This window comes from Protopterus annectens, chromosome 4.part0 (assembly GCF_019279795.1).
Source record: "Protopterus annectens isolate FY-2018-M chromosome 4.part0, PAN1.0, whole genome shotgun sequence".
Classification (NCBI taxonomy): Eukaryota; Metazoa; Chordata; order Ceratodontiformes; family Protopteridae; genus Protopterus; species Protopterus annectens.
The window spans coordinates 1,998,934,538-1,998,960,409 of record NC_056733.1 but is presented as its reverse complement, the minus strand read 5'-3'; the positions used below and the strand labels follow the sequence as shown (position 1 = coordinate 1,998,960,409).

The 25,872-nt window shown below is 45.5% G+C and overlaps 1 protein-coding gene across 1 annotated transcript in view; it reads left to right on the top strand.

Moving 5' to 3' along the window:
• KPNA4 (karyopherin subunit alpha 4) overlaps positions 1-25,872 on the top strand; it is a 1,407,074-nt gene that overhangs the window by 182,957 nt on the left and 1,198,245 nt on the right. Inside the window, exons 3-5 of the mRNA XM_044069621.1 lie at positions 21,597-21,686; positions 22,432-22,461; positions 22,544-22,596. Of these exons, the coding sequence (XP_043925556.1) occupies positions 21,597-21,686; positions 22,432-22,461; positions 22,544-22,596 (173 nt within the window). The remainder of the gene's footprint in view (positions 1-21,596; positions 21,687-22,431; positions 22,462-22,543; positions 22,597-25,872) is intronic.

Genomic DNA, 25,872 nt, shown 5'->3' with positions numbered 1-25,872 from the left:
ATCCTGCGGATGTCTCTACCTTGGATGGGTCCGGAGCCACTGTGCAGGCACTGGCTTACGAGGAAGTACTTCATACTACCGATACTCTACACAGAACGGCGACTTCCTTCGCCTCTTCAGTTCTTCTTAAAACTACTGAGTTTCTAAGGCCCAGGGTACGAACTATGCCCAAAAAAACGACCCAAGCTCAGGCACCTGCTTCCATGCCTCAATCTCAAATGCTTAAAATGGGCAGAAGACCTTATTATGCTTATTAGGGAAGACAGGCTACCTCTTCCAAAAGAGAGACTTTTCCCCAGTAGTTTTATCTGAACAGGATTCTGATGACTCTGATGCTTCTGAATATGAAGACATGCAACTCCTGTGTGCTTCTGAGGATTCTGATGCAGAGGAATCCATTCCTTCTGCCTCTCCACCCGAGGATTTTTCATTTCGGGGAACCCTTCCTACTTTAAGGGACCATTTCCAATAGGAATGTCAAGACTATCCTCAGTCAAAAAAGAGACTCTGGGAATTTGTAGATTTACCACAGCACAGACCTTAGGCCATTCTTCCTGTCCTGGATGTTGTGGATGATGTTTTTATGGAATCCAGTTTGACTCCTGACACCCTTCCTCCTGCTCCCAGGAAACCTGACAGGTACTGCAGAGTCCCTGACTCTCTCAAATTCCTTTTCAAAAACCCTACTGCTGACCCAGAGGTCATCTCTCAAGGACCTAAAGGAATTAAAGCAACCTCAGCTAAGAATCCCACCCCGCCTCAGACGGGGATTCCCGAGCTTTAGACAGATGGGGTAAAAAAGTATGCACCTCTGCTACACTTGCTATTAGAACATTAAATTGTCGTTCCACATGCTGAAATAGCAGCAGCATACCATGGCGCTCCTCAAACAAAAAATATCTTCCTTTCCTGCTTGTGCAGAAAATAAAGAATTACAAGAGCTAATGCATTCTGCAGGTCAAGTTACTAAGCACACCTTGCAATGTTGCTTTGACACCCTAGAAGCATTTTGCAGGGCAGCAGTCACTGGTTCTGTCCTTAGAAGGCAAGCTTGGCTTAAGAAACAGACCTTGCCACAGACCATGTCCAATCCAAATTATTGGACGCACCATTGAACAAAGACAGTTTATTTGGCACCAAGGCAGAAGAGGTCTTAAAAAAAAAAAAAGATGGAAGAAAAAGCTAAATCTTTGCAGACAGACGTCTTACAGGTCAGGCCTCTGAGGTTCAGTAGGCATTGCCCCTCCAAGCACTGGTCCTTTCCTGCCCCCTCCAGCTGAATCCAGACCCAGGGGAAGCATACCCCCCCCAGTCAGCACCCCCAGGGAATGCCGAGATCTAAGCAATGGAGTCCCTCCTCTTCAAAAACAGGGAGTGCAAAGCCACCTCTTTATGTTAAGAACTCACAATGACTTTAAACCTCCACCCCTTAACCTCTGCCCACCTGCTTGTGCCCCTAGGAGGAAAACTCTTCTTCCATGCAAGCAAATGGGCCTCTTTTACCAATGACCGATGGGTCCTCAACATAGTGTCCCAGTGATGCATATTTTATTTCCACACACTGCCAACCCCAAAAGGGTTCCCAGACCTTCCTCCCAACCAGTGGGCAGAGGACAAAAAGCAAGTCCTTTCCCTGCTCTCCATGAGGGCAATACAGCATGTTCCTGCAGAACAGATAGGCCAAGGTTTCTATTCCAGACTCTTCTTGCTAGCCAGGAAAAAAGGAGACCTGGTGCCCGATCCTCTATGTATCCATTCTAAACCCCTTTCTGATGAAACCAAAATTCAAAATGCTCACCCTAGAACAGCAGCTTCTTATGCTTTCCAATGATGCTTAGTTAGCCACCCTAGACCTAAAAGAGGCCTACCTACACATCCCAATCAGGAAATCTTGCAGGAAATATCTACGTTTCAGGGCAAGATCTATGAACTTTCAGATGTTCATCGTGTTAAACTGCTGCAGTCATCACACTTGGGTTATCCTGCCATCAGGCGGTCCCGAAGTCGGCCAGAGTTCCAAGGTCTTGGTCCGGCATCGGTTGCTGTCGCTTCTTCCCTGACGTCAGTGCGCCAGGGGTATATAAGAGGCATCCAATGCCATTTTCTCCAGTCTTTCTTGCCGCGCGGTGCCTGAAGCAGAAGCAGTTCGCAAGTGCCAGTCAGCAGACTCCTGAGATTTTCAAATCGAATTTCAGACCAAAGTCTTCAATAAAGCTAAGTACCCTGTTGGGGAACCTTTTCTTGCCTCAGTCCGATGTCAGAAAAAGTTAACAATTGCATTTCTTGTGGGAAGCAAATACCTCATAAGGACTTTCATTCTTACTGTATTCCTTGCCTAGGCCCTGACCACGACGTCACTGCTTGTCAGTTTTATGCTATCAAACGTCGGTTTGATTTCGCCCGACATTACTTTGGTAGGAAATTTAATTATACCATGCCGTCGGAGCAACTGACGACTGGCATGCATAAAAAAACGCAAGGATAAGGACAGGCAGCCTAAACCAGACTCCGAGGCCTTTGCTGGGCATGTCGCCGGTTCTCCGGTCTTCACTGAGGCGTCTACGCAGCCCCTGACGACCGCTGATTTAGAACCACAGACTGCTTCTGATTCACAAGCGGAGAGCACTAGGCCGCCGCAGCCTTCTTCATTAGACCCTTCTGACTCCAGAGCAGAAAGAGATTCCGGTGCAGTAGAAACGCCTTCGGTTGCATTAGGTGTCTTCAGACAGACTACACTCACCATTAAATCTTATGCTAAGCTAAAAACTCCATTAAAAACAAAAAAGACTGTGCATCAGTCCCCAGCGCAAGGCCCCATGCCTAAGAAACAGATGCTTAAGATGGCTGAAGATTTAATTACCCTAATCAGGGGTTCCCATCCTCCTGATAAAAGGCCAAGACAAGAGGAAGATTATGCTTCCTCTGACCAGGTTTCCATTTCCTCAGAGGAACAGGAATACTCTTTTTCCCCCTTATGAAGATTCTGATGTTGAGTCTATTCCCTCAGCATCTCCTCCAGAAGATACTCCTTTGGGGAAACTTTACATACCACGAGGGAACATTTTCACTGGGAATGCTAGGATTACTCTGATTCGAAGAAAAGGCTCCGAGAGTTCCTTTTACTTCCCCAGCACAGGCCGCTTGCAATCCCTCTTGTGTTAGACATTGTGGATGATGTTTACGTAGAATCTAGTCTTAATCCAGACTCTCTACCTCCTGCTCCAGCCAAACCAGACAGATACTACAGAGTCCCTGACTCGCACAAGTTCCTATATAAAAGCCCTGTTGCTGACCTAGAAACAATTTCCCAGGGTCCCAAAGGGGTTAAGGCCTCTATTGCTAAAAATCCTGTACCCTCTGAAAGGGATTCCAGAGCACTAGATAGATGGGGAAAGAAGGTATACACCTCAGCTACTCTAGCTATGAGAGCCCTGAACTGCCAGTTCTACATGCTGAAATATCAAGAATTCCTGATGTCTCAATTAAAACAAAAACTGAGCACACATTCAGAGCAGCCTGATTTTAAGGAAATGCAGGATCTGTTACATACAGCTGAACAGGTGGGCAAACATGCTTTACAATGTGGATTTGATTCATTGGAAGCTTCCTGTAGAGCAGCAGTGACTGGGTCTGTCATACATAGGCATGCTTGGTTAAAAGAACAAGACCCTACCTGATCATGTTAAAGCAAAGTTACTGGATGCACCTTTACAACAGGATGTTTTGTTTGGTGTAAAGCAGAAGAGGTTTTAAAGAAAATGGAGGATAAGGCAAAGTCTATGCAGACGGTCAAGGATTTTTTTACAGGTTCAACCCCCTCGCTTCAGCAGAAATTGGCCAACAAAAAACTGGTCCTTTCCAGCATCTGACAGACCAGAGAGGGGCAAATACAGACGCCCAAGGGGCAGAGGTCAGTCACAAGGCCCTTACAAACCTCGCCAATTGGGAGCCGCTACCCAGAAAGGCGGGGAAGACGGGCCCCAAACTAACAGAAGACCAACACAATGACTTAATCCTCAGACTGCCAAGCAAATCTCTCTTGGCAGATGTTCATCGTGCATACAGCTGCAGTAATGTTTTGGAGGTACTGGATGATGTCTATTCGGAGGCTTGTCTTAATCCTGAATCTCTGCCTCCTGCACCAGTAAAGCCTGATAGATATTACAGAGTACCCAAATGTCCTTCAAGGATGCATCTGCAGTCCTTACAAATGGGTTGTCCTGTCGTCAGGCAGCCCTTCGGTCAGCCGGATTCCAAAGTCTGGGTCTGGCCTCGGCTGGTGTCGCACTTCACCCGACGTCATAGCTGCAGTTCTTCGGGTATAAAGGCATCAGCCGACGCCATTTTCCCCAGTCTTTCTTGCGCGTGGCCCAAGCAGAAGCTGTTCGCAAGTGCCGGTCGGTCAGATCCAGAGATTACTACTACTGAATACTACTTGAAGACTTCTAAAAGCTAAGTACCCGTTGGGGACTCTTTCTTGCCTCAGCCGATGTCAGAAAAAGTGAATAACTGTTTAACTTGTGGGAAACAAATACCTCATAAAGATTTCCACTCTTACTGCTTACCTTGTTTAGGCCCAGACCACGGTAGCAGCTTGTTTAGCCTGTGCTTCTTTCAACCGACGGGCGCTTAGGCGTCGGTCGGAGTTTGCTGAACAGTTTTTCGCTCAGATTTTGCGTACATAATGCCGCCGGATCCTCCGACTTCACAAGTTGTTAAGAACGCCAGAAAGGACCGACACTCGCGGTCCGCGGTTTCCGAAACCGCGGTTAAGCAAACATGAGTGTCTCGGTTTCGCCAAAACCGAGCAAACAGTTCTATCTTCAGCGAATCCATGACTACTACCGAGGCCCCTTCTAACCTGGTTGAATCGGCCTCTGAAATTCAACCTGCTACTGTGGTTTCACAAGAATTATCGGACACCATCCCTTTGGATGTTTCAACCCCTGCACGTGGTGCTGCTAGGCCGCCTGCAGCCATGTCCATAAAGGCCTTTGCCAGGGCTAAAGCAGCCAAAACTTCTAAGTCTGTGCCTGTTAAGCCCCCCTCTCACAGGCCCAGTTCCAGTTCCCAAATGCTCACTCTGGCAGAGGATCTCATCTCTTTAATAAGGGGATCCCAATCTCATCCAGACAGGGCCTCTCAACCTCCTCCAGAAAAGAGACCTAGAGCAGAGCCCCCTGAGCCAGTGTCCTCAGATGATTCTTCTGATGATACAGACAATACAGACCATCCAGAGGCTCCTTTTTCTACTTATGAAGACTCCGATGCTGAGGAATCTATTCCTTCTGCCTCTCCACCAGAGGAATTTTCCTTTGGGGAAAACTTACATGCCATGAGAGAGCAATTCCAATGGCAGGGACAAGATTTCTCAGATTCAAGGAAAAGGCTTAGGACCTTTTTGCATTTACCACAACATAGGCCTTTAGCTATACCCCCAGTTCTTCCTGTTGTAGATGATGCATTTAATGATGCTTGCACTGCTCCTGATACTTTACCTCCAGCCCCTGCTAAGCCCGATGTGTGTCCGGGACCCTGTAAAACCTATCACCATTTATACAAGGCTCCTTTTGCAGATCCCGAGACTATCTCCCAGGGGCCTAAGGCAGTAGCTTCGACCTCAGTTAAAAACCCTCTCCCTTCTGAAAGGGAATCCAGGTCCTTAGAGAGATGGGGTAAAAAAGTATACACCTCTGCTACTCTCTCAGCTAGGGCATTGAACTGTCAGTTTCATATGATCCAATACCAGGAGTTTATGCTTGATCAGTTAACTAAGAAACTGTCCTCTTATGATTCTTTAGATAAGAAATATGTTCTAGAAATGGTGCAGAACATTCAGCAGGTTAGTAACCATTCTTTAAAATGTGGCTATGATGCACTGGAGGCTTCCTTTAGATCAGCCATGACTGGCACAGTTATAAGAAGGCATGCATGGTTGAAAGAACAGGTCTTGCCGGATCATGTTAAAGCAAAACTATTAGATGCTCCTATGGATAAGGTCAGTTTATTTGGTTCTCCTGATCAACAGGTACTGAAGAAAATAGAAGAGAAGGCAAAATCTGTACAAACAGTGAAAGATTTCTTACAGGTTCAGCCTCCAAGGTTTAGCAGGAACTGGCCTTCCAAAAATTGGTCATTTCCAGACTCCTCTAAAACTCAGAGAGGCAGGAATAGGCGTTCAAGAGGCAGAAATCAATCCAGAGGAGGTGCCTACAGGGGACGCCAGTGGCAAGGTAACAACCAGCGAGGCACAGACACAGCTACTACCACTGCAACAGGACAATCACAGTGACTTGGCTCTGGCACCGCCTACCAGGGAACAAATAGCAGCACCCTTAGGTGGAAAGTTAGCCTTATTTTCAAAAAACTGGCACTACATCACAAGAGACAAGTGGATTTTGCAAACTATAGACCAAGGCTACAGGTTTCATTTCCATACTTTACCAGGAAAAAGAGGAATGCCAAACCTACCACCAAATCAAAAGACAGAAGCTCTAAAACAAATAGCTCAATTAGCAAAGATGAGAGCTGTGGAAAGGGTACCATCTATGAAACAAGGAAAGGGATTTTACTCCAGACTATTCCTGGTACCAAGAAAAGAGAAAAATTGGAGGCCTATTCTCGACCTGTCCGCTTTAAACACATTCATCATTGTTCCAAAATTCAAAATGCTGACCCTACAGCAACTTCTTCCCATGCTGGGCAAGGAGTATTGGCTGGTGACTCTAGATCTCAAGGAGGCATGCCTGCACGTCCCCATACGACCAATTTGCAGAAGATACCTCAGATTTCTTGCAGGATCAGAGCATTATCAATTCTCAGCATTGCCCTTTGGCTTATCTTCTGCGCCCAGAGTGTTCACGAAATGCCTGGCATCAGTAATCGCTCACTGCAGGCTTCAGGGAATCCAAATATATCCATACCTGGACGACTGCCTGATACAAGCGGACAACAAAAACAAGCTAACAGAAGACTTGCAAAGAGTCATTTGCTTACTGCAAACCCTGGGATATACAGTCAATATAAACAAATCCAAGACTGATACCATCCCAAAGAATAACCTTCTTAGGTGCAGAATTGGACACAGTAAAACAGATGGCATTCCTAACTGCAGAAAAACAAGAACAACTTCCTCTCTACTTCTTGGCATTAACAAAGCAGAACAAACTAACAGCAAGGAAAGTACTACAGGCCTTGGGCTTCATGGCATCACGCATAATCCTGGTCCCTCATGCCAGACTGCATATGAGAAAGCTACAGTGGTACCTGAAGAATTTATGGTCTCAACACAGGCACAGCCTAGAAACCGAAATACCACTAATCCCATGCCTGAAACAAGAGTTCCTATGGTGGGCTCAGGCATGCCACTCAAACCCAGGTTTGCCCTTCCACAGCATTCAACCAAGCCAAACCATCACAATGGACGCCTCAGACGTCGGTTGGGGGGCCCACATGCTGGACAAGTGCATACAAGGCTTATGGACTCCAGATCAGCTGCACCTGCACATAAATCAAAAGGAAATGCTGGCAGTAAAACTAGCAATCCAGAATTTCAGACCATTCCTCCAAGAAGGGCAGTTGATGATAAGGACAGACAACACCACAGTCATGTGGTACATCAACAAACAGGGAGGCACTCATTCATACCCTCTATGCCGGATGGCACTGGACCTATGGAATATGGCTCTGAGCTACAACATTCAGTTACAAGCAATTTTTGTACCGGGAAAAGAAAACATCCTAGCAGACATATTAAGCAGAACTACCTTGGATGCTCACGAATGGATGCTACACCCGGACATCTTCAAGGTCATCACAAGGAAATGGGGACTGCCACAAATAGACCTATTCGCATCCCCACTCAATCACCAGCTCAAATTCTGCACAAGGACGTACCACCCACTTGCTTGGAAGGTGGACTCTATCCTTCAGTTGGAAAGGCCTGACAGCATATGCATTCCCACCTCTTCCTTTGATGCACAAGGTGCTATTGCAAATCAAAGAGGAACATCCAAGGATCATTCTGATAGCGCCAGACTGGCCAAGACAACTTTGGTACCCATTACTGAGGAGCATGTCTCGGGAGAAAATGTGGACACTACCCCTGATCCCTTTGCTGTTAACTCAAACACCCTGCATCCAAACCTGAAAACTCTGCAGCTGACTGCCTGGAACATTACATAAGAGTAACTAACCCAGATTTATCCCAAAGGGTTAAAGACATTATCCTTGAGGCCCGCAGACCCTCAACAAGAAGGAACTATGCAGGAAAATGGAAAAGGTTTCTCATTTGGAGTACTGAAAGGGGAAAAGATGTGTCAAAGGTAGACATTGCCAACATCCTGGAGTATTTGGCAGAGCTTTTCCATACAGGCCTGTCCTATTCATCCATCAAGATACATGCATCAACTATTTCTGCAGAATACAGCTTCGATCCTCCTGTCTTCTCGCATCCTCTACTCAGGCAGTTTCTGAGAGGAATTAAAAATGTAAAACCTCCTAGGAAACCACCATTACCAGCATGGGACTTGAACTTTGTGCTAGAAAAATTGACACTCCCCCCTTTCGAACTAGCAGCAACAGCAGATCTTCAACACCTATCCTGGAAAACTGCTTTTCTGCTGGCAATTACCTCAGCAAGAAGGGTTTCTGAGCTACAGGCTTTAATGGCAGTACAACCCTTCCTAATCTTCCATCAAGATAGTGTCCATGAGAACAAATCCTACATTTATGCCTAAGGTGGTATCCAGAGTGTCTTTAAACCAGGCTATCCACCTACCTACCTTCTTCCCCAATCCACAGAACAGGGGGGAAAGACTGCTGCATACTTTGGATGTACATACTTTGGATGTACATAGACAGTTGCGCTACTACCTGGACAGAACCAAGGGCAATAGAAAAACTGACCAGCTTCTTGTAGCATATGCAACAGGAAGGGAAGGAAAAGCAATTTCAAAACAGACAATCTCCAAGTGGATAAGAAATTGCATCAGATTCTGTTACTCCTACCATGGAAAGCAAACTCCACAGAACATAAGGCCTCATTCTACAAGGGCTACAGCCACTACCACAGCTTTCTTACGAGGAGTGGCTACCAAGGACATTATAGAAGCTGCTACTTGGACCTCCGTGCATACATTTGCCAAGCATTATAACTTACCTTTATACTCTAGATCCAGAGCAGGGTTTGCCACTGCTGTTTTGCAAGGGATCCTAACTACACCATAATTTCTTCTTCCTCCTCCCCTAGTTTGGCTATGGTATTCTACCCATTTGTAAGGACTGCAGATACATCCTTGAAGGACATAGTACAGTTTTGTACCTACCATAAATGTAGATGTCCGAACAGGAATGCATCTGCAGTCAGGATTACCCACCCTCCTTCCCCTCTGTGGTACTCCTAGGGTATTTGCCCATCTAATAGCTAGCTGGGGGGGATCTCTTATGGTGTATTTGTTTGTATATATGTACATACATGCTTATTTTTTGTGTTTGCCTTCTACTATTTGGAAACATTGGCATTTATCCAAAATTTAGCTATCCAAGAGGGCAACTGGCATCTGGGGCAAGAAACACTGAGGAAAATGGCGCCGGCTGATGCCTTTATACCCGAAGAACTGCAGCTATGACGTCGGGTGAAGTGCGACACCAGCCGAGGCCAGACCCAGACTTTGGAATCCGGCCGACCGAAGGGCTGCCTGACGACAGGACAACCCATTTGTAAGGACTGCAGATGCATTCCTGTTCGGACATCTACATTTATGGTAGGTACAAAACTGTACTTTCTCACCAATTTCTTTACAAAGGCCATAATGCTGACCCTGAAACCATTTCACAAGGCCCTAAGGGATTAAAGGCCTCCACTGCCAAGAATCCACTTCCTGCAGAAAGGGAATCTAGATCTCTAGAAAGGTGGGGTAAGAAGGTATATACCACGGCCAACCTAGCCATGAGGGCCTTAAACTGCCAGTTTCATATGATTAAATATCAACAGTTCCTGTTATCACAATTAAAAAACAAAATGTCTCAACCTGAACAACCAGATTTAAAAGAGTTACAGGATATGATGCATAGTGCGGAACAAGTGGGTAAACACACCTTACAATGTGGTTATGATGCCCTAGAGGCCTGCAGTAGAGCGGCTGCTACAGGATCAGTCATTCACAGAAATACCTGGCTTAGGGAACAAAATTTGCCTGATCATGTGAAAGCTAAACTTCTTGATGCTCCTTTACAAAAGGATGTACTTTTTGGTACTAATGCTGAGGATATACTACGAAAAATGGAAGAAAAAGCCAAATCTATGCAAACTGTCAAAGCTTTCTTACAGGTCCAGCCACCACGATTTAGCAGGAATTGGCCTTCAAAAAACTGGTCTTTTCCAGCCACTGACAAGCCCCAAAGAGGTAGATACAGACGCACAAGGGGCAGAGGGCAGTCACAAGGATCATATAGAGGCAGACAATGGCAATCTCCAGCACCAAGAGGTGGTGAAGACAGTGCACAACAATACAGGAAGCAAACCCAATGACTCCCTCATTTCCATGCCAAGCAAGTCTCAGCTGGCAGCACCTTTGGGAGGGAAACTAGCATTATTTGCAAACAATTGGCATATTGTCACAACAGACAAATGGATTCTGGACATTATAAACAGAGGCTACAAATTTCAATTTCACACTCTTCCAAAAATGAGAGGCATGCCAAACCTACCACAAAATCAAAGGGTAGAGGCATAACTGCAAATTTCAAAGCTCCTAAACATGAGAGCTATACAAAACGTACCTACGCACCAACAAGGTCAAGGTTTTTATTCAAGACTCTTCCTGGTACCAAGAAAAGGAACCGACTGGAGACCCATTCTGGACTTATCCATCCTAAACACATTTCTACTGCATCAAAATTCAAGATGCTCACATTACAGCAACTTCTTCCCATGCTGGGCAAGGAGTTTTGGCTGGTAACATTGGACCTCAAGGAGGCATACCTGCATGTCCCAATCAGACAAAGCTGCAGAAGATACCTCAGATTTCTTGCAGGTTCAATCCACTATCAATTCTCTGCATTGCCCTTTGGCTTATCTACTGCGCCCAGAGATTCACAAAGTGCCTGGCATCAGTGATTGCCTATTGCAGACTTCAAGGGATACAAATTTACCCTTATCTGGACGACTGCCTGATCCAAGCGGACAGCAAACAAATACTACTGGAACATCTGGCATATGTGACACGGTTACTGCTTTCTCTGGGATACACCATCAACAAGGAGAAATCAAGGCTAACACCATCTCCGAAAATAACCTTCCTGGGTGCCAGCTTGGACACAAACACCCTGATGGCATACCTTACGTCAGAAAAACAAGGGCAATTAACTCAGTACTACAAAACACTAGCAAAAAGTACCAGGCTTACTGCAAGGAAAATCCTGCAGGCTCTGGGATTCATGGCATCTTGCATTCTTCTAATCCCATGTGCAAAGCTGCATATGAGGAAACTTCAATGGTACCTAAAAAATCTATGGTCTCAACACAGTCACAGCTTGGAAGCAATTATACCAATAATTCCATGTCTGCAAAAGGAGTTTCTGTGGTGGGCCCAAGCATGTCAAGTAAACACAGGTCTTCCGTTCTGCAAGCCTCAAGCAAAACAAGTCATAACCACAGACGCCTCAGATTACGCCTGGGGGGCGCACATGAAGGACAGGTGCATTCAGGGCAGATGGTCCCAAAAGGAAAAGCACCTTCACATCAATCAAAAAGAAATGCTAGCAGTAATAAATGCAATTACAGCTTTCAAGGACTTCCTGCATCCAGGACAATTACTGATAAGAACAGACAACACCACAGTAATGTGGTACATAAACAAACAAGGAGGAACACACTCATACCGCTTGTGCAGACTAGCCATGACTCTTTGGAACTTGGCTCTGGAAAGACAAATCGAACTTCAAGCACAGTACTTGCCAGGACTGGAAAACACACTGGCAGACACTCTGAGCAGGAATATGACAGATCCACACGAATGGAAGCTGCATCCACAGGTGTTTACGGAGATAATCCAAGCGTGGGGGAGGCCAGACATAGATCTTTTTGCCTCCCACAGGAACCATCAATTGAAAAAGTTTTGTTCAAGGACCTTCCATCCAAAGGCCTGGAAAGTGGACGCCCTTTCATTCAGTTGGGCAACATGGACAGTTTATGCATTCCCACCTCTGCCTCTTCTGCCCAAGGTGCTTTTGAAAGCAAGAACAGACAAACCGAGGATGATACTGATTGCTCCAGACTGGCCAAGGCAACACTGGTATCCACTCCTGAGGAGCCTAACACATACTCCTCTCTGGTCCCTGCCTCTAATACCTCTTCTGCTGACGCAGAGCAGCTACAAAACCCTTCACAGTCAGCTGAAAACACTCAACCTCACTGCGTGGAAAATTCCTTAACACCACATCAGACTCTACTCTCCAAGGAGGTGCAGGATGTCATTTTGGAGGCCAGAAGACCATCTACAAGAAAAGCTTACTCCGCAAAATGGAAGCGGTTTTGCTGCTGGAATGAGAAAAGAGGACAGGACCCTAGAAAATTGAACTTGCCTCAGGTTTTACAGTACCTAGCTGAACTGCTGAACAGTGGACTTTCATTTTCTTCCATTAAAATACACGCCTCAGCCATTTCTGCAGAATTCAACACGGATCCTCCTTTATTCTCTCACCTCTCTTACGGCAGTTCCTCAGAGGGGCTAAGAATATAAGACCTCCAAGGAAGCAACCAATACCAGCCTGGGACCTTAATTACATACTAGAAAAATTAACATTGCCTCCCTTTGAACCTGCTGCCTCAACAGATCTGCAATATTTGTCCTGGAAAACAGCTTTCCTTCTGGCCATCACTTCAGCTCGTAGGGTTTCTGAACTACAGGCCCTCATGGCGGTGCAGCCCTTCCTCATCTTCCATCAGGATAGGGTTTCCCTGCGTACTAATCCATCTTTTATGCCAAAAGTGGTATCCAGGGTAGCCTTAAACCAAGCCATACACCTTACCTACCTTTTATCCTAACCCTCAAAACAAAGGGGAAAGGCTGCTTCACTCTTTAGACATCCATAGGCAGCTACGTTACTATTTGGACAGAACAAAGTCCTTCAGGAAATCAGAGCAACTTTTTGTGTCCTATGCCGTAGGGGCTCAAGGGAAACCCGTTACCAAACAGACCATTTCCAAGTGGATTGGCCACTCCATATGATTTTGTTACTCCTATCATGGGAAATCTGTCCCTACTGGTATCGGATCTCACTCCACCAGGGCCACAGCCACCTCTACAGCCTTCCTCAGAGGTGTGCCTACTAAGGATATTTTGGAGGCAGCCACTTGGAGTTCTGTACATACCTTCACAAAACACTACCACCTGCCCTTATACTCCAGAACAAGAGCAGGCTTCGCCACTGCTGTTTTGCAGGGCATTCTGGCTCAACCCAGTTCCTTATAGTACCTACCACCCTATGCATAGCTTTGGGATTCTACCCATCTGTGATTACTGCAGCTGTATGCACGATGAACATAGTACAGTTTTGTACCTACCATAAATGTAGATGTTCGAGTGCTAATACAGCTGCAGTACAGGTTTCTCTCCCTCCTTCCCCTCTTGGTTAGGGCATGGGGCCTAACAACCTCTTCATACCTCCTGACTGGGTTATCCTGTTATGTTTTATTTGCTTGCTTACACTGATTTTGCATTACATTGCATTGCTTGCATATGTGGATAAGCTTTACTTATGTATTGCCTTCCTTTTGGGGGCACCTGACATCTGGGGCAAGAAAGACTGAAGAACATGGCGTCGGCTGTGTCTTGTATACTCTGGCCTTCCTGACGTCAGAAGAGTAAGCGACGACAACCGACGCCGGACCAAGACTTTGGAATTCGGCCGACCGAGGGACCGCCTGACAGCTGAAAACCCATCTGTGATTACTGCAGCTCTATTAGCACTCGAACGTCTACATTTATGGTAGGTACAAAACTGTACTTTCCCTTGGGAGGAAAATTAGCTCTCTCTGCAGACAACTGGCACATCATCACAAAAGACAAATGGGTCTTAAACATTGTTTCACAAGGTTACAAATTCCACTTTCACACCTTGCCAAGGATAAAAGGAATCCATACCTGCCACCAAATCAATGGGCGGAGGCACAAAAACAAATGACAGCTCTCATGAATATGAGAGCCATTCAACAGGTACCTACACAGGAGCAAGGACAAGGATTTTACTCTACTCTTTCTAGTCCCCAGAAAGGACAAAGCCTGGAGACCCATTCTGGACCTTTCAATTCTAAACACCTATCTCCAAGTACCCAAATTCAAGATGCTCACACTACAGCAGCTTCTTCCCATGCTGGGCAAGAAGGCTTGGCTAGTAACACTGGATCTCAAGGAGGCATACCTGCATGTCCCTATCAGACAAAATTGCAGAAGATGCCTCCGTTTCATTGCAGGTTCAACTTATCAATTCTCTGCACTGCCCTTTGGCTTGTCTACTGCGCCCAGGGTCTTCACAAAATGCCTGGCACCAGTAACTGCATACTGCAGACAAAGAGGAATTCAAATATACCCATACCTGGATGACTGCCTTATTCAAGCAGAAAGCAAGGACATTCTTTTAAAGCATCTGGCGTTTGTCAAATACCTTTTAAGTTGCCTAGGGTACACAGTAAACAAAAAGAAATCAAAACTAGTGCCCTCACAGAACATAACATTCCTGGGTGCCAGCTTGAATACAGCGGCCCAGATGGCTTACCTCACGCCAGACAAGCGACAACAGCTGACTCAATACTTCAAAATGATGGCAACAAAGACCCAAATCCCTGCAAGAAAAATTCTGCAGGCCTTGGGATTCATGGCATCTTGCATACTCCTAATACCATTTGCAAAACTGCATATGAGGAAATTACAATGGTACCTGAAAAGCGTATGGACTCAGCACAGCCACAGCTTGGAAACAATGATACCACTCATTCCCTGCCTTCAACATGAGTTTCTATGGTGGGCACAGGCATGTCACCTCAACAAGGGTCAGCCTTTCACCTTATCCACAGCCAGGCAAACTATCACAACAGATGCGTCGGACTATGCCTGGGGAGCACACATGGCAGGGCAGTGCATTCAGGGCAAATGGGCTACAGATCAAAGGCATCTGCATATCAGTCAAAAATAAATGTTAGCTGTACAGAATGCCCTAACAGCTTTCAAGGACCTCTTACATCCAGGACAACTCCTAATAAAGACGGACAACACCACAGTAATGTGGTACATAAACAAGGGGGCACACACTCCTACCCCCTATGCAGGCAAGCAATGACCTTGTGGAACACAGCACTGACTTACCAAGTTCAACTACAGGCACAATTCCTGCCAGGAAAGAAAAACACATTGGCAGATGACCTAGGCAGAAACATCATGGATCCCCACGAGTGGAAACTGGATCCACAAGTATTTGCAATGATAACTCAAAAATGGGGTCGCCCAGACATAGATCTGTTTGCCAACCTCCAAAACTACCAACTTCGAAAATTTTGCACAAGGACATTCCACCCACTAGCTTGGAAAGTGGGACGCCCTCTCATTCAGTTGGAAAAACATTAATAATGTATGCTTTTCCTCCACTGCCTCTTCTAGCAAAGGTGCTGCTGAAAGTCAGATTAGAGAGACCACAAATGATACTCATTGCTCCAGACTGGCCATGCTAACACTGATATCCAATACTAAGGAACATGGCCCACCATGGATTTTACCCCAAATTCCTCACCTGCTCGCTCAGCAAAACAATCAGATTCTACACAGCCAGCTCAAGACCTTAAATATGGCTGCATGGCAAATTACCTAAACAACCAGCCAACACCTCTTCCTAAAGCTGTTATGGATGTCATTCTGGAGGCCAGGAGGCCCAGCACCAGGAAAACCTATTCAGACAAACGGAAAAGATTTTTCACCTGGAACCAGGCTAAAGGCCAAAACCCACTTGCTCCAAACATGCCTCAGATTCTACAATATTTAACTGAGATGCTGCACAAAGGACTTTCCTTTTCATCTATTAAGATCCACGCCTCCGTGATTTCAGCTCACTATAACACAGATCCTCCTTTATTTTCACATCCACTCCTAAGACAGTACCTTAGAGGGGCTAAGAACATAAGACCACCCAGGAGAGCACCAACACCAACTTGGGATCTCAACTTTGTTCTGGAAAAAGTTACACTACTGCCCTTTGAACCAGCTACTTCAACTGATTTAAAGTTTCTTTCATGGAAAACTGCCCTGCTACTAGCAATAACTTCAGTTAGAAGAGTCTCAGAGCTACAAGCCCTAATGGCAGTGGAGCCTTTCCTCATTTTTCATCAAGACAGAGTCGCATTACTGACAAACCCTTCCTTTATGCCAAAGGTGGTATCCAGTGTGGCCCTAAACCAAACCATTCATTTACCCACCTTTTTCTCAAACCCCCAGAACAAAGGAGAAAGACTCCTGCACTCTTTGGACATTCACGGGCAATTACATTACTACTTGGATAAAACTAAGGCTTTCAGAAAATCTGACCAGCTCTTTGTATCCTATGCTTCAGGATCACAAGGAAAAGCTATCTCAAAACAGACCATTTCAAAATGGATAGCACATTGTATACGTTTGTTACACACATCATGGGAAACCGGTACCTACTAGCATTAGGTCCCACTCCACCCGGGCTACAGCTACATCAACAGTCTTTCTCAGGCTGGTACCAACCAAGGATATTTTGGAAGCTGCAACTTGGAGCTCACTGCACACCTTCACCAAGCACTATCACTTGCCTCTATATTCTAAGACTAGAGCTGGCTTTGCCACTGCAGTTCTGCAGGGCCTACTGGCTTCTCCAAACCCTGTTTAACTCCACCACCCATCCTTAGCTTTGGGATTCAACCCAAGGGTGATGACTGCAGCAGTGTAACACGATGAACATAGTACAGTTTTGTACCTACCATAAATGTAGATGTTCGAGTGTTTACACTGCTGCAGTCCAGGTTACCCTCCCTCCATCCCCTCTGAACTAGCTGAACCTTTCTATACCTTCCTATCTCATACAACCTTTGTGGTGTATTTGCTTGTAACTGAAGGTATCGTTTGTATTTTTCTGTACATGTTTCATTGGACATGTGTATTGCCCTCCTACTAGGGGGCACCTGACATCTGGGGCAAGAAAAACTGAAGAAAATGGCGTCGGATGCCTCTTGTATACCTCTGGCGCACTGACGTCAGGGAAGAAGTGACAGCAACCTACGCCGGACCGAGACTTTGGAACTCTGGCCGACTGCGGGACCGCCTGACGGCAGGATAACCCAAGTGTGATGACTGCAGCAGTGTGAACACTTGAGCATCTACATTTATGGTAGGTACAAAACTGTACTTTCTCTGCGCTTCCCTTTGGCTTATCCACTGCTCCCAGAGTTTTCACAAAATGCCTGGCTCCAGCCATTGCTTTTTGCAGAAAAAAGAAATATTCATATTTACCCCCTACTTATACGATTGCCTGATTCAGGCAGTCAGGAAAAGCTGTTGCAGCACCTGACCTTTGTAAAGGACCTACTGACCACCCTGGGGTTGTACTATCAACGAAAAGAAACCAAAACTAGTCCCCACACACAAAATTGTATTCTTGGGAGCAAGCCTGGACACAGCATCCCAGATGACATTCCTTACTCCAGAAAAACAAGCCTACCTGACAGGCTACTTCTCTCAACTAGCCACCAGAACCCAGTTATCCGCAAGGAAAATCCTGCAAGCTTTAGGGTTCATGGCCTCCTGCATTCTACTCATTCCATATGCCGGACTGCATATGAGGAAACTACAAAGGTATCTAAGAAGCCCTTGGTGTCAACACACTCAAGACCTGGAAACTATCATACCAATGATACCGTGTCTAAGGAAAGATTTTCTTTGGTGGCCAGCAGCAGCATGCTACCACTACAAGGGACTTCCTTTCTCACAACCCCACACTGCCCAGACCCTCACCACAGACGCATCGGACTATACCTCGGGTTCACACCTGGATGGCAGGTGCATTCAGGGTCATTGGAGCCCAAATCAAATATATCTGCACATCAGCCAAAAAGAGATGCTAGCTGTTCAGCATGCCCTGACAGCTTTCAGACCCCTACTGTCCCCAGGGCCACTACTTATAAAAACACCACCACAGTGATGTGGTATATCAACAAGCAGAGAGGGACTCATCCTCTCGCAGGCTCTCCATGACCATTTGGCACATGGCCTCAGCCATGCGACTACACCTTATAGCACAATTCCTGACCGTCTCCATAAACTCTCTGGCAGACAACTTAAGCAGAAACCTGCTAGATCCACACGAGTGGCAACTAGACCACAGAACCTTCACCCTTGTAACCCAGAAATGAGGCACCCCAAAGGTGGACCTCTTTACCTCCCACTCCAATCATCAGCTCAGCAAATTCTGCACCAGGGAACCTCACAGCAAGGCCTGGAAAGTGGATGCTGTATCCTTCCAGTGGGTAAACTTCTCAATCTATGCATTTCTCCCTCTACCACTCATTTCAAGGGTACTGCTCAAAATAAGTGAGGAAAAACCAAGGGTGATCCCGATTGTCCCAGACTGGCCACGCTAGCACTGGTACCCACTGCTGTGCAGCCTGTCACCATGACACCTACCTCAGATCCCAACAATCCTGACCCAGAGCAATGGAGAATTAATGCATCCCCAATTGCAGACCCTGAACTTGGCAGCCTGATAAATTCCCTGACCTCTCCTCAAGCTGCCAGCCTAAGCAAACAAGTCCTAGATGCTATACATGAGGCCAGACGCTGCAGCACTAGAAAACCCTATGCTGACAAGTGGAAAAGGTTTTGCACCTGGATCCAGGCTAAGGGAGCCAGAACTGCACAGCCCTCCCTACCTCTCATCCTGGCTTACCTAGCAGACCTACTACACAGGGGTCTATCCTTCTATTAAAATTAATGCCTCTGCCATCTCTGCTCATTACAGCACAGAGCCACCTCTCTTGTCGCACCCTCTCATGAAACAGGTAAGAGGGGCTAACAACTTAAGGCTACCCAGAAGAGCTCCTACCCCAGCTTGGGACCTTAACTTTGTGTTGGAAAAGCTCACCCTACCCCCATTTGCACCTGCAGCTTCAGCAGAGTTAAAATTTCTCTCTTGGGAGACAGCCTTGCTTCTGGACATCATTTCAGCTAGAAGAGTATCAGAGCTACAGGCACTCATGGCTGTAGAGCCCTTCATCATGTTCCATGGTGACAGGGTCTCCCTCAGGACTAACCCATCCTTCATGCCTAAAGTGGTGTCCAGTGTGGCTCTAAACCAATCCATTCATTTGCCCTCCTTTTTCCCTAACCCACAAAACAAGGGGGAAAGGAATCTGCACTCTCTAGATGTGCACAGACAGCTCGGATTCTATCTGGACAGGACTAAACCTTTTAGAAAAACTGATAAATTGCTAGTCAGCTTTGCAGCATCGGCAGAGGTTAAGGCCATTTCCAAACAAACAATCTCCAAATGGATAGCGCACTGCATCCATTTCTGCTACAAACAGCATGGGAAACCACCCCAAAGGGAGTCAGGACACATTCCACCAGGGCAACCTCCATTTCTGCAGCTTTTCTCAGAGGGATCCCCACCAGGGACATCCTCGAGGCTGCAACATGGACATCTGTTCATACCTTCACCAAGCATTACCACCTGCCTATCTTCTCCATATCCAGGGCAGACTTTGCCACTGCAGTGTTGCAGGGCATCCTAGCCATCCCCCAGTCTTCTTGACTGCCTCCACCCTTTTCTGCAGCTTTGGGAATCAACCCAAGTATGATGACTACAACAGTGAAACATGAAGAACATAGTACGGTTGTGTACACTTACCATAAATGTAGATGTTCGAGTGTATTCACTGTTGCAGTCCTGGTTTCCCCCCTTCATCCCCCTTGTCTGTCTCTCTTCCTCTCTCCTTACAGGGAATTTTTGGTATTTACTTTCTACTGGTGGTCGTCTTCCACCATAACCTAGCTCCCTATTTGGGGGCTCCTGACTGGGCAAAAAAAACTGTAGTGGCGTCGGCTGCCTGATTTTATACCACTGACGACATGACGTCAGTCCTGGAGCGACAGCAGCCGACGCAGAAATACTAAGCCTCTAGTATCCAGGACGACTGAGGGCTACCCCTAGTAGGATGACCCAAATGTAATGACTGCAACAGTGAATACACTCTAACATCTACATTTATGGTAAGTGTACACAACTGTACTTTTCGGTTTCTCCGGGAGGCTAGGAGACCCACTACTTCAAAGTTCTTCATAGCCAAATGAAAGAGATCATTGGGTCCAGACCCAATAAAATGCGAGATTTATTTTGTGTTATCTTTGTATGAGCTCATGAATGGTAGTTTGGCATCATCATCTGTTGCAGCCTGCCTTCTAGCCAGCTCAGCCTGTCTTCCCCTTAATCCTCCTGTTGTGTCTAGGTTTGAGGTCAGACACTTTGTAAAATGTGTCCTGCACTTAATCCGTCCAAGTAAACCTGTGCCCCCCCTTGGGATTTCAACTGTGTGTTGGAAAGCTCGCGCTTCCTCCCCTCTCAAATTCTGCACCTGTAAAAGCTTATTTGTTGGTAGCTGTCATTTGTGGTAGACTAGTCTGAGAGCTCTAGGTGCTCATGACTACTTCCCCCATCGTTGTTTTCCATAAGGATATTGTGTCACTGAGTTTCCTTTTCTTTTTTGTGCCTAAAGTGGTTAGTGAGATGTCGCTCATTGAGGCTATTGACCTGCCTACTTTTTCCCAACCCACAGAACAGGGGTGAGAGAGAATTCTACATTCTATGGATATACACAGATTATATTTTACCTGGACAAGTCTAGTCTAGTCCACTTTTGGAAATCAGATCAACTGTTTGTTTCTTTCCTCGACTCTGTTGCCCTGTCTGTTAGTCTGTTGGACCACTCTAGCCCCTTCTCTTCTGTTTTTCCACCACCTAGCTGAATGCTTTCTCCCCTGATATCTGTCTGTTAGTCTGTTGGACCACTCTAGCCCCTTCTCTTCTGTTTTTCCACCACCTAGCTGAATACTTTCTCCCCTGATATCTTCAGTCTGCTGGCTTGGAGATAGTTTGAGGATTTCTACTTGTACGTTTGCGTGTGTTACCCCTATGATCATGTGCGGATGTCATAGGTTGGACGTATGGCTTATAAAAAGTACCCCATCCGATGTCGGTGGCGAAAACCCATTTGTTTGGAGCATTAGAGCAGTGATGAGAAGGACCTCTACTGTTCTGATTAGTTGTTAAACCAGAACAGACAGAATGTACAGTTGTGTATGGCCTTAATGAGCACCACACAGATGCTTTACCTTGCACTCTTGAAAGTCTGGGTACTTTTGATAGCTTTTGTGTAGATTTAAAGACTACATTATATGCTAGGTTCAATTCATTTTGACTGATGTTGGCTTCATTTTGGTTTTAACTTGTGTAAATTTCCATTAAAAGTGTGTAATGTGTACTGTGTACCTGACTTTGCCTTTTTTTTTTTTTTTTTTTTTTTTTTTTTTAAGAATAAAAGAGATGAACATCTGCTGAAAAGAAGAAATGTGCCACAGGAAGAGACATGTGAAGACTCTGATATTGATGCAGATTATAGAATGGTAAGGATTTTTTTTGTACATAACCTATGAACCTATCTGCCCAAGGGCATTTATAAGCCTAGCCCATAGTTATTTGGCTTTCGCCACCCCTTTAGTTTGAATAAAACTATGCCTATTATTTTGCTGTGCCTCTGTCAAGCAGTGACACTGAAGTAATCCCTGGGGTATATCTGCGATCCCCCATCCATTGGTCAAGATTCCTCTTGAACAAGGCCAGTGAGGTGCTCTGCCTCACATGTACCGGGATTTTGTTCCACAGCATAGGGAGCCCCTGGGTTATGAATCTGTCCCTCCAGCATGTTCTATTAATAACCGTGTCAAGGTTTAAGTCTCCCGCCCTTGTGGTTCTGAGGGATCTAGATTTTTTGAGGTGAAGCATATTCATCAAATCAGGGTTTGACATGGCCTTATATGTCAGGCACAGGTCACCTCTGAGCAAGCGGTATGAGACTGAATAGAGCTGGAGTTCTTTCAGTCGGGCAGCAGTCGGGCAGCATAAGACATATTTTTGAGACCCTTTATCCTTTTGGTGAGGAACTTTTGGGGCCTTTCCAGCTGCTGCAGGTGTCGGGTCAGATACATTCCGAATGGGGCATTGTACTCAATCATAGGTCTAATGAGTGATGAGTACAGGGGGACGATGACCTCCCTTGATCTAGATGTGAATCCCTTCATGATCAGGTGGGCAATTTTGTTTCAAATACTACTAAGAATGTTTATTTACTCTTTCCCTTTCCTTCCACAGCAAAATGCATCTCTGGAAGCAATTGTGCAGGTTTGTATACTATTTTATTTTCATCTCTGATACTTATGTAGTGGATTGTTGAGATGCATTAATATAGCTCGTTTAATTCCAGAATGCTTCCAGTGACAACCAAGGTGTTCAGCTGAGTGCAGTGCAGGCAGCCAGGTAGGGTAATTTTATTTTTTGTAGTAATCATACAAAAATTGCCAGAACAGAGAGCCAGTTTGCTTAGCAGTTTTAAATGAAGGCGCTGGCATCTGGAATTGCTTAGTCTGATTTAGACATGTTGACCACTGTTGATCGTTCTTGTGATTTTCCTTTGTTGAAATTTATGTAAGAAGAAAACAAAGATAATCTTGTCCTTATCAGTGATTGCTTAATTTTGCAAATTTTACATTTGTTGTGATAGTAAATGTTTCAATAAGAGCAATTCTGTTTTTTCAGCCATCTCAAGTAGTGATTCTTAAAATAGCCCTCAGTCGGCCCGAATACCAGAATCAATGTATGATGATCTTTGTGTTTCACTGTTGCAGTCATCACATTTGGGTTATCTGCTTGCAGTAGCCCTCAGTCGGCCTGATTCCTGCGTCGATTGCTGTCTCATCTTCCATGACGTCAGGTAGTCAGGGGTATAAAGCATGCAGCCGATGCCATTATATCAGTTTTTCTTGCCGTGCGGTGCCCGAAGCAGCAGCAGTTCACAAGTGCCGGTCGGCCGACTCCTGAAATCTTTGTTTTCGAGTTTCAGAACCGAAGTCTTCAACTATTGCTAAGTACCCTGTTGGGGAAATTTTTTCTTGTTCTAAACTGATGTCAGTAAAAGTCAGTAATTTTATTTCTTGTGGAAAGCAAATACCCAATAAAGATTTTAATTCGTACTGTATTCCTTGCCTAGGCCCTGACCACTACGTACCTCGCTGTCAGTTTTGTGCCTTATTTAAACAACAAACTATACGTCGGTATGTTTACGCTTCTAAATAATTTGGTACTCTGTTCAATTTTCCAGATATGGCTTCAGTAAGCCACCCGACTACTGACATTCCGAAAAAACACAAAGATAAAGACAGAGACAGGCCACCTAGGTCCAGAGCTGCCGACTATGCTTTTCCTAAGCTAGTCGCCAATTTGCCGGTACTCAGTGAAGCGCTTTTGCAGCCCCTGATACCCACTACTTCAGATTCTCAGGCCTGTACTGAGACCTGTTAGGTGTCTGGTATGCCGCGAGATGCTTCAACTGTGGAACCTGCCGATGTCTCTACCTTGGATGGGTCCGGAGCCGCTGTGCAGGCTTCTGAAGGTGTATTCAGGCCTACTGACTTGCATATTAAACCGACGCCATCTCCTTCAAGGCCTAAAACTCGATCCATGCCTAGAAAACTGACGCCCAGACTGCATGGTCAGGCCTCTATGCCTAAAAAACAAATAAGGATGACTGAAGACCTTATTACTTTAATCAGGGAGAAGCCAACCTTCCCCCTCTAAGACCTAGGTCTGAATTTACTTATGATACTTCTGATCAGGATTCTGAAATTTCTGTTTCCTCCGATGACCAGGATTTACCCTTATCTACCTATGAGGATTCTGATGCAGAGGACTCTGTTCCCTCTGCTTCCCCTCCAAAGGATTTCTCTTTTGGTGAAACCTTGCATACTCTTAAAGAGCATTTTCGTTGGGAAAGCCAGGATTACTCTGATTCTAAAAAGAGGCTTCGGGATTTCTTACTCCTGCCCCAGCACAGGCCTTTAGCTATCCCCCCTGTACTGGACATTTTTGGTGATGCCTTTTCGGAATCTAGCTTGGCCCCTGACTCCTTACCTCCTGCTCCCAGAAAACCTGACGGATATTACAGGGTTCCTGACTCTCTCAAGTTCCTTTTTAAAATTACTGCTGCGGATCCTGACACCATTTCACAGGGACCCAAGGACATTAAGGCTACTACTGCCAAAAATCCTACTCCCTCTGATAGAGATTCCAGGGCGCTGGATAGATGGGGTAAGAAGGTATACACTTCTGCAACCTTGGCCATTAGGGCCTTAAACTGCCAGTTTCATATGTTATAAAGTATCAATAGCATATTATTGGTTTGCTTTAACAGAAAATGATGATTCCTGACTGTGCTGAAAGTAAGGATTTACAAGATTTAATGCATTCTGCTGAACAAGTTGGAAAACATACTTTGCAGTGTGGTTTTGATTCACTCAAGGCATCTTGCAGGGCTGCTGTCACTGGATCTTTACTTAGAAGGCATGCTTGGCTTAAGGAGCAATCTTTGCTAGATCGTGTTAAAGCTAAATTGCTGGATGCTCCCTTAAATCAGGACCGCCTGTTTGGCAACAAAGCAGAAGTACTTAAAAAAGATGAAAGAAAAAGCTAAATCTGTGTAAACTGTTAGATTTCCTACATGTACAGCCTCCAGGATTTAGTAGGCATTGGCCCTCTAAGAATTGGTCCTTTCCTGCCTCTTCCAGGCCTTCTCAGTCCAAACCCAGAAGCAGCAGAACCACCAGGCTTCAGTCCCAAGGTACCCACAGGACTAAGCAGTGGGGGGGCTCCCACTTCCAAATCAGGGAGTAGTAAGACTCCCCCCTTTGGTAAACTGTCTCAATGACTTAACTTTAAAACTTCCAAGCCCTTCTCAACTGCCTGCTCGTTTAGGGGGAAAGATTGCTCTGCAGGCAAAAAACTGGGAACTCATTACCCAGGACAAATAGGTATTAAATATAGTTTCCCAAGGATTCAGATTCCACTTCCACACGTTACCAACCCCAAATGGTTGGCCAGATCTACTCCCAAATCAGTGGGCAGAGGCTCAAAAGCAAGTACTGTCTCCCATAAGTATAAGGGCTATTCAAACTGTCCCAGAAGAGGAAGGGGGACAAGGTTTCTACTCAATACTGTTCCTGGTACCCAGAAAAGACAACTCATGGCATCCTGTCCTGGACCTTTCTATCCTAAACACCTTTTTGGTTATCCCAAAATTCAAGATGCTAACTTTTCACCATTTGTTTCTTATGTTAGGCAAGGATTCCTGGTTGGCAACACTGGATTTAAAGGAAAACTACCTGCACATCCCAATAAGGGAATCTTGCAGAAGATACCTATGTTTCAAAGCAGGCTACATGCACTATCAGTTCTCTGCACTGCCCTTTGGCTTATCTACTGCGCCCAGGGTATTCACAAAGTGCCTAGCTCCAATCATTGCATTTTGCAGGCAAAGAAATATTCAGATATACCCATACCTGGACAATTGTCTAATTTAGTCAGAAAGCTAGAACATACTTTTGAATCATCTGGCATTTGTACAGTAGGCGCTAACTTGTCTGGGGTACACCATAAACTAAAAGAAATCACATCTTGCACCCTGTCAACAAATTATATTCCTGGGAGCAAGCTTGAACACAACTTCCCAGATGGCTTTCCTCACGCCAGAGAAACAAATTC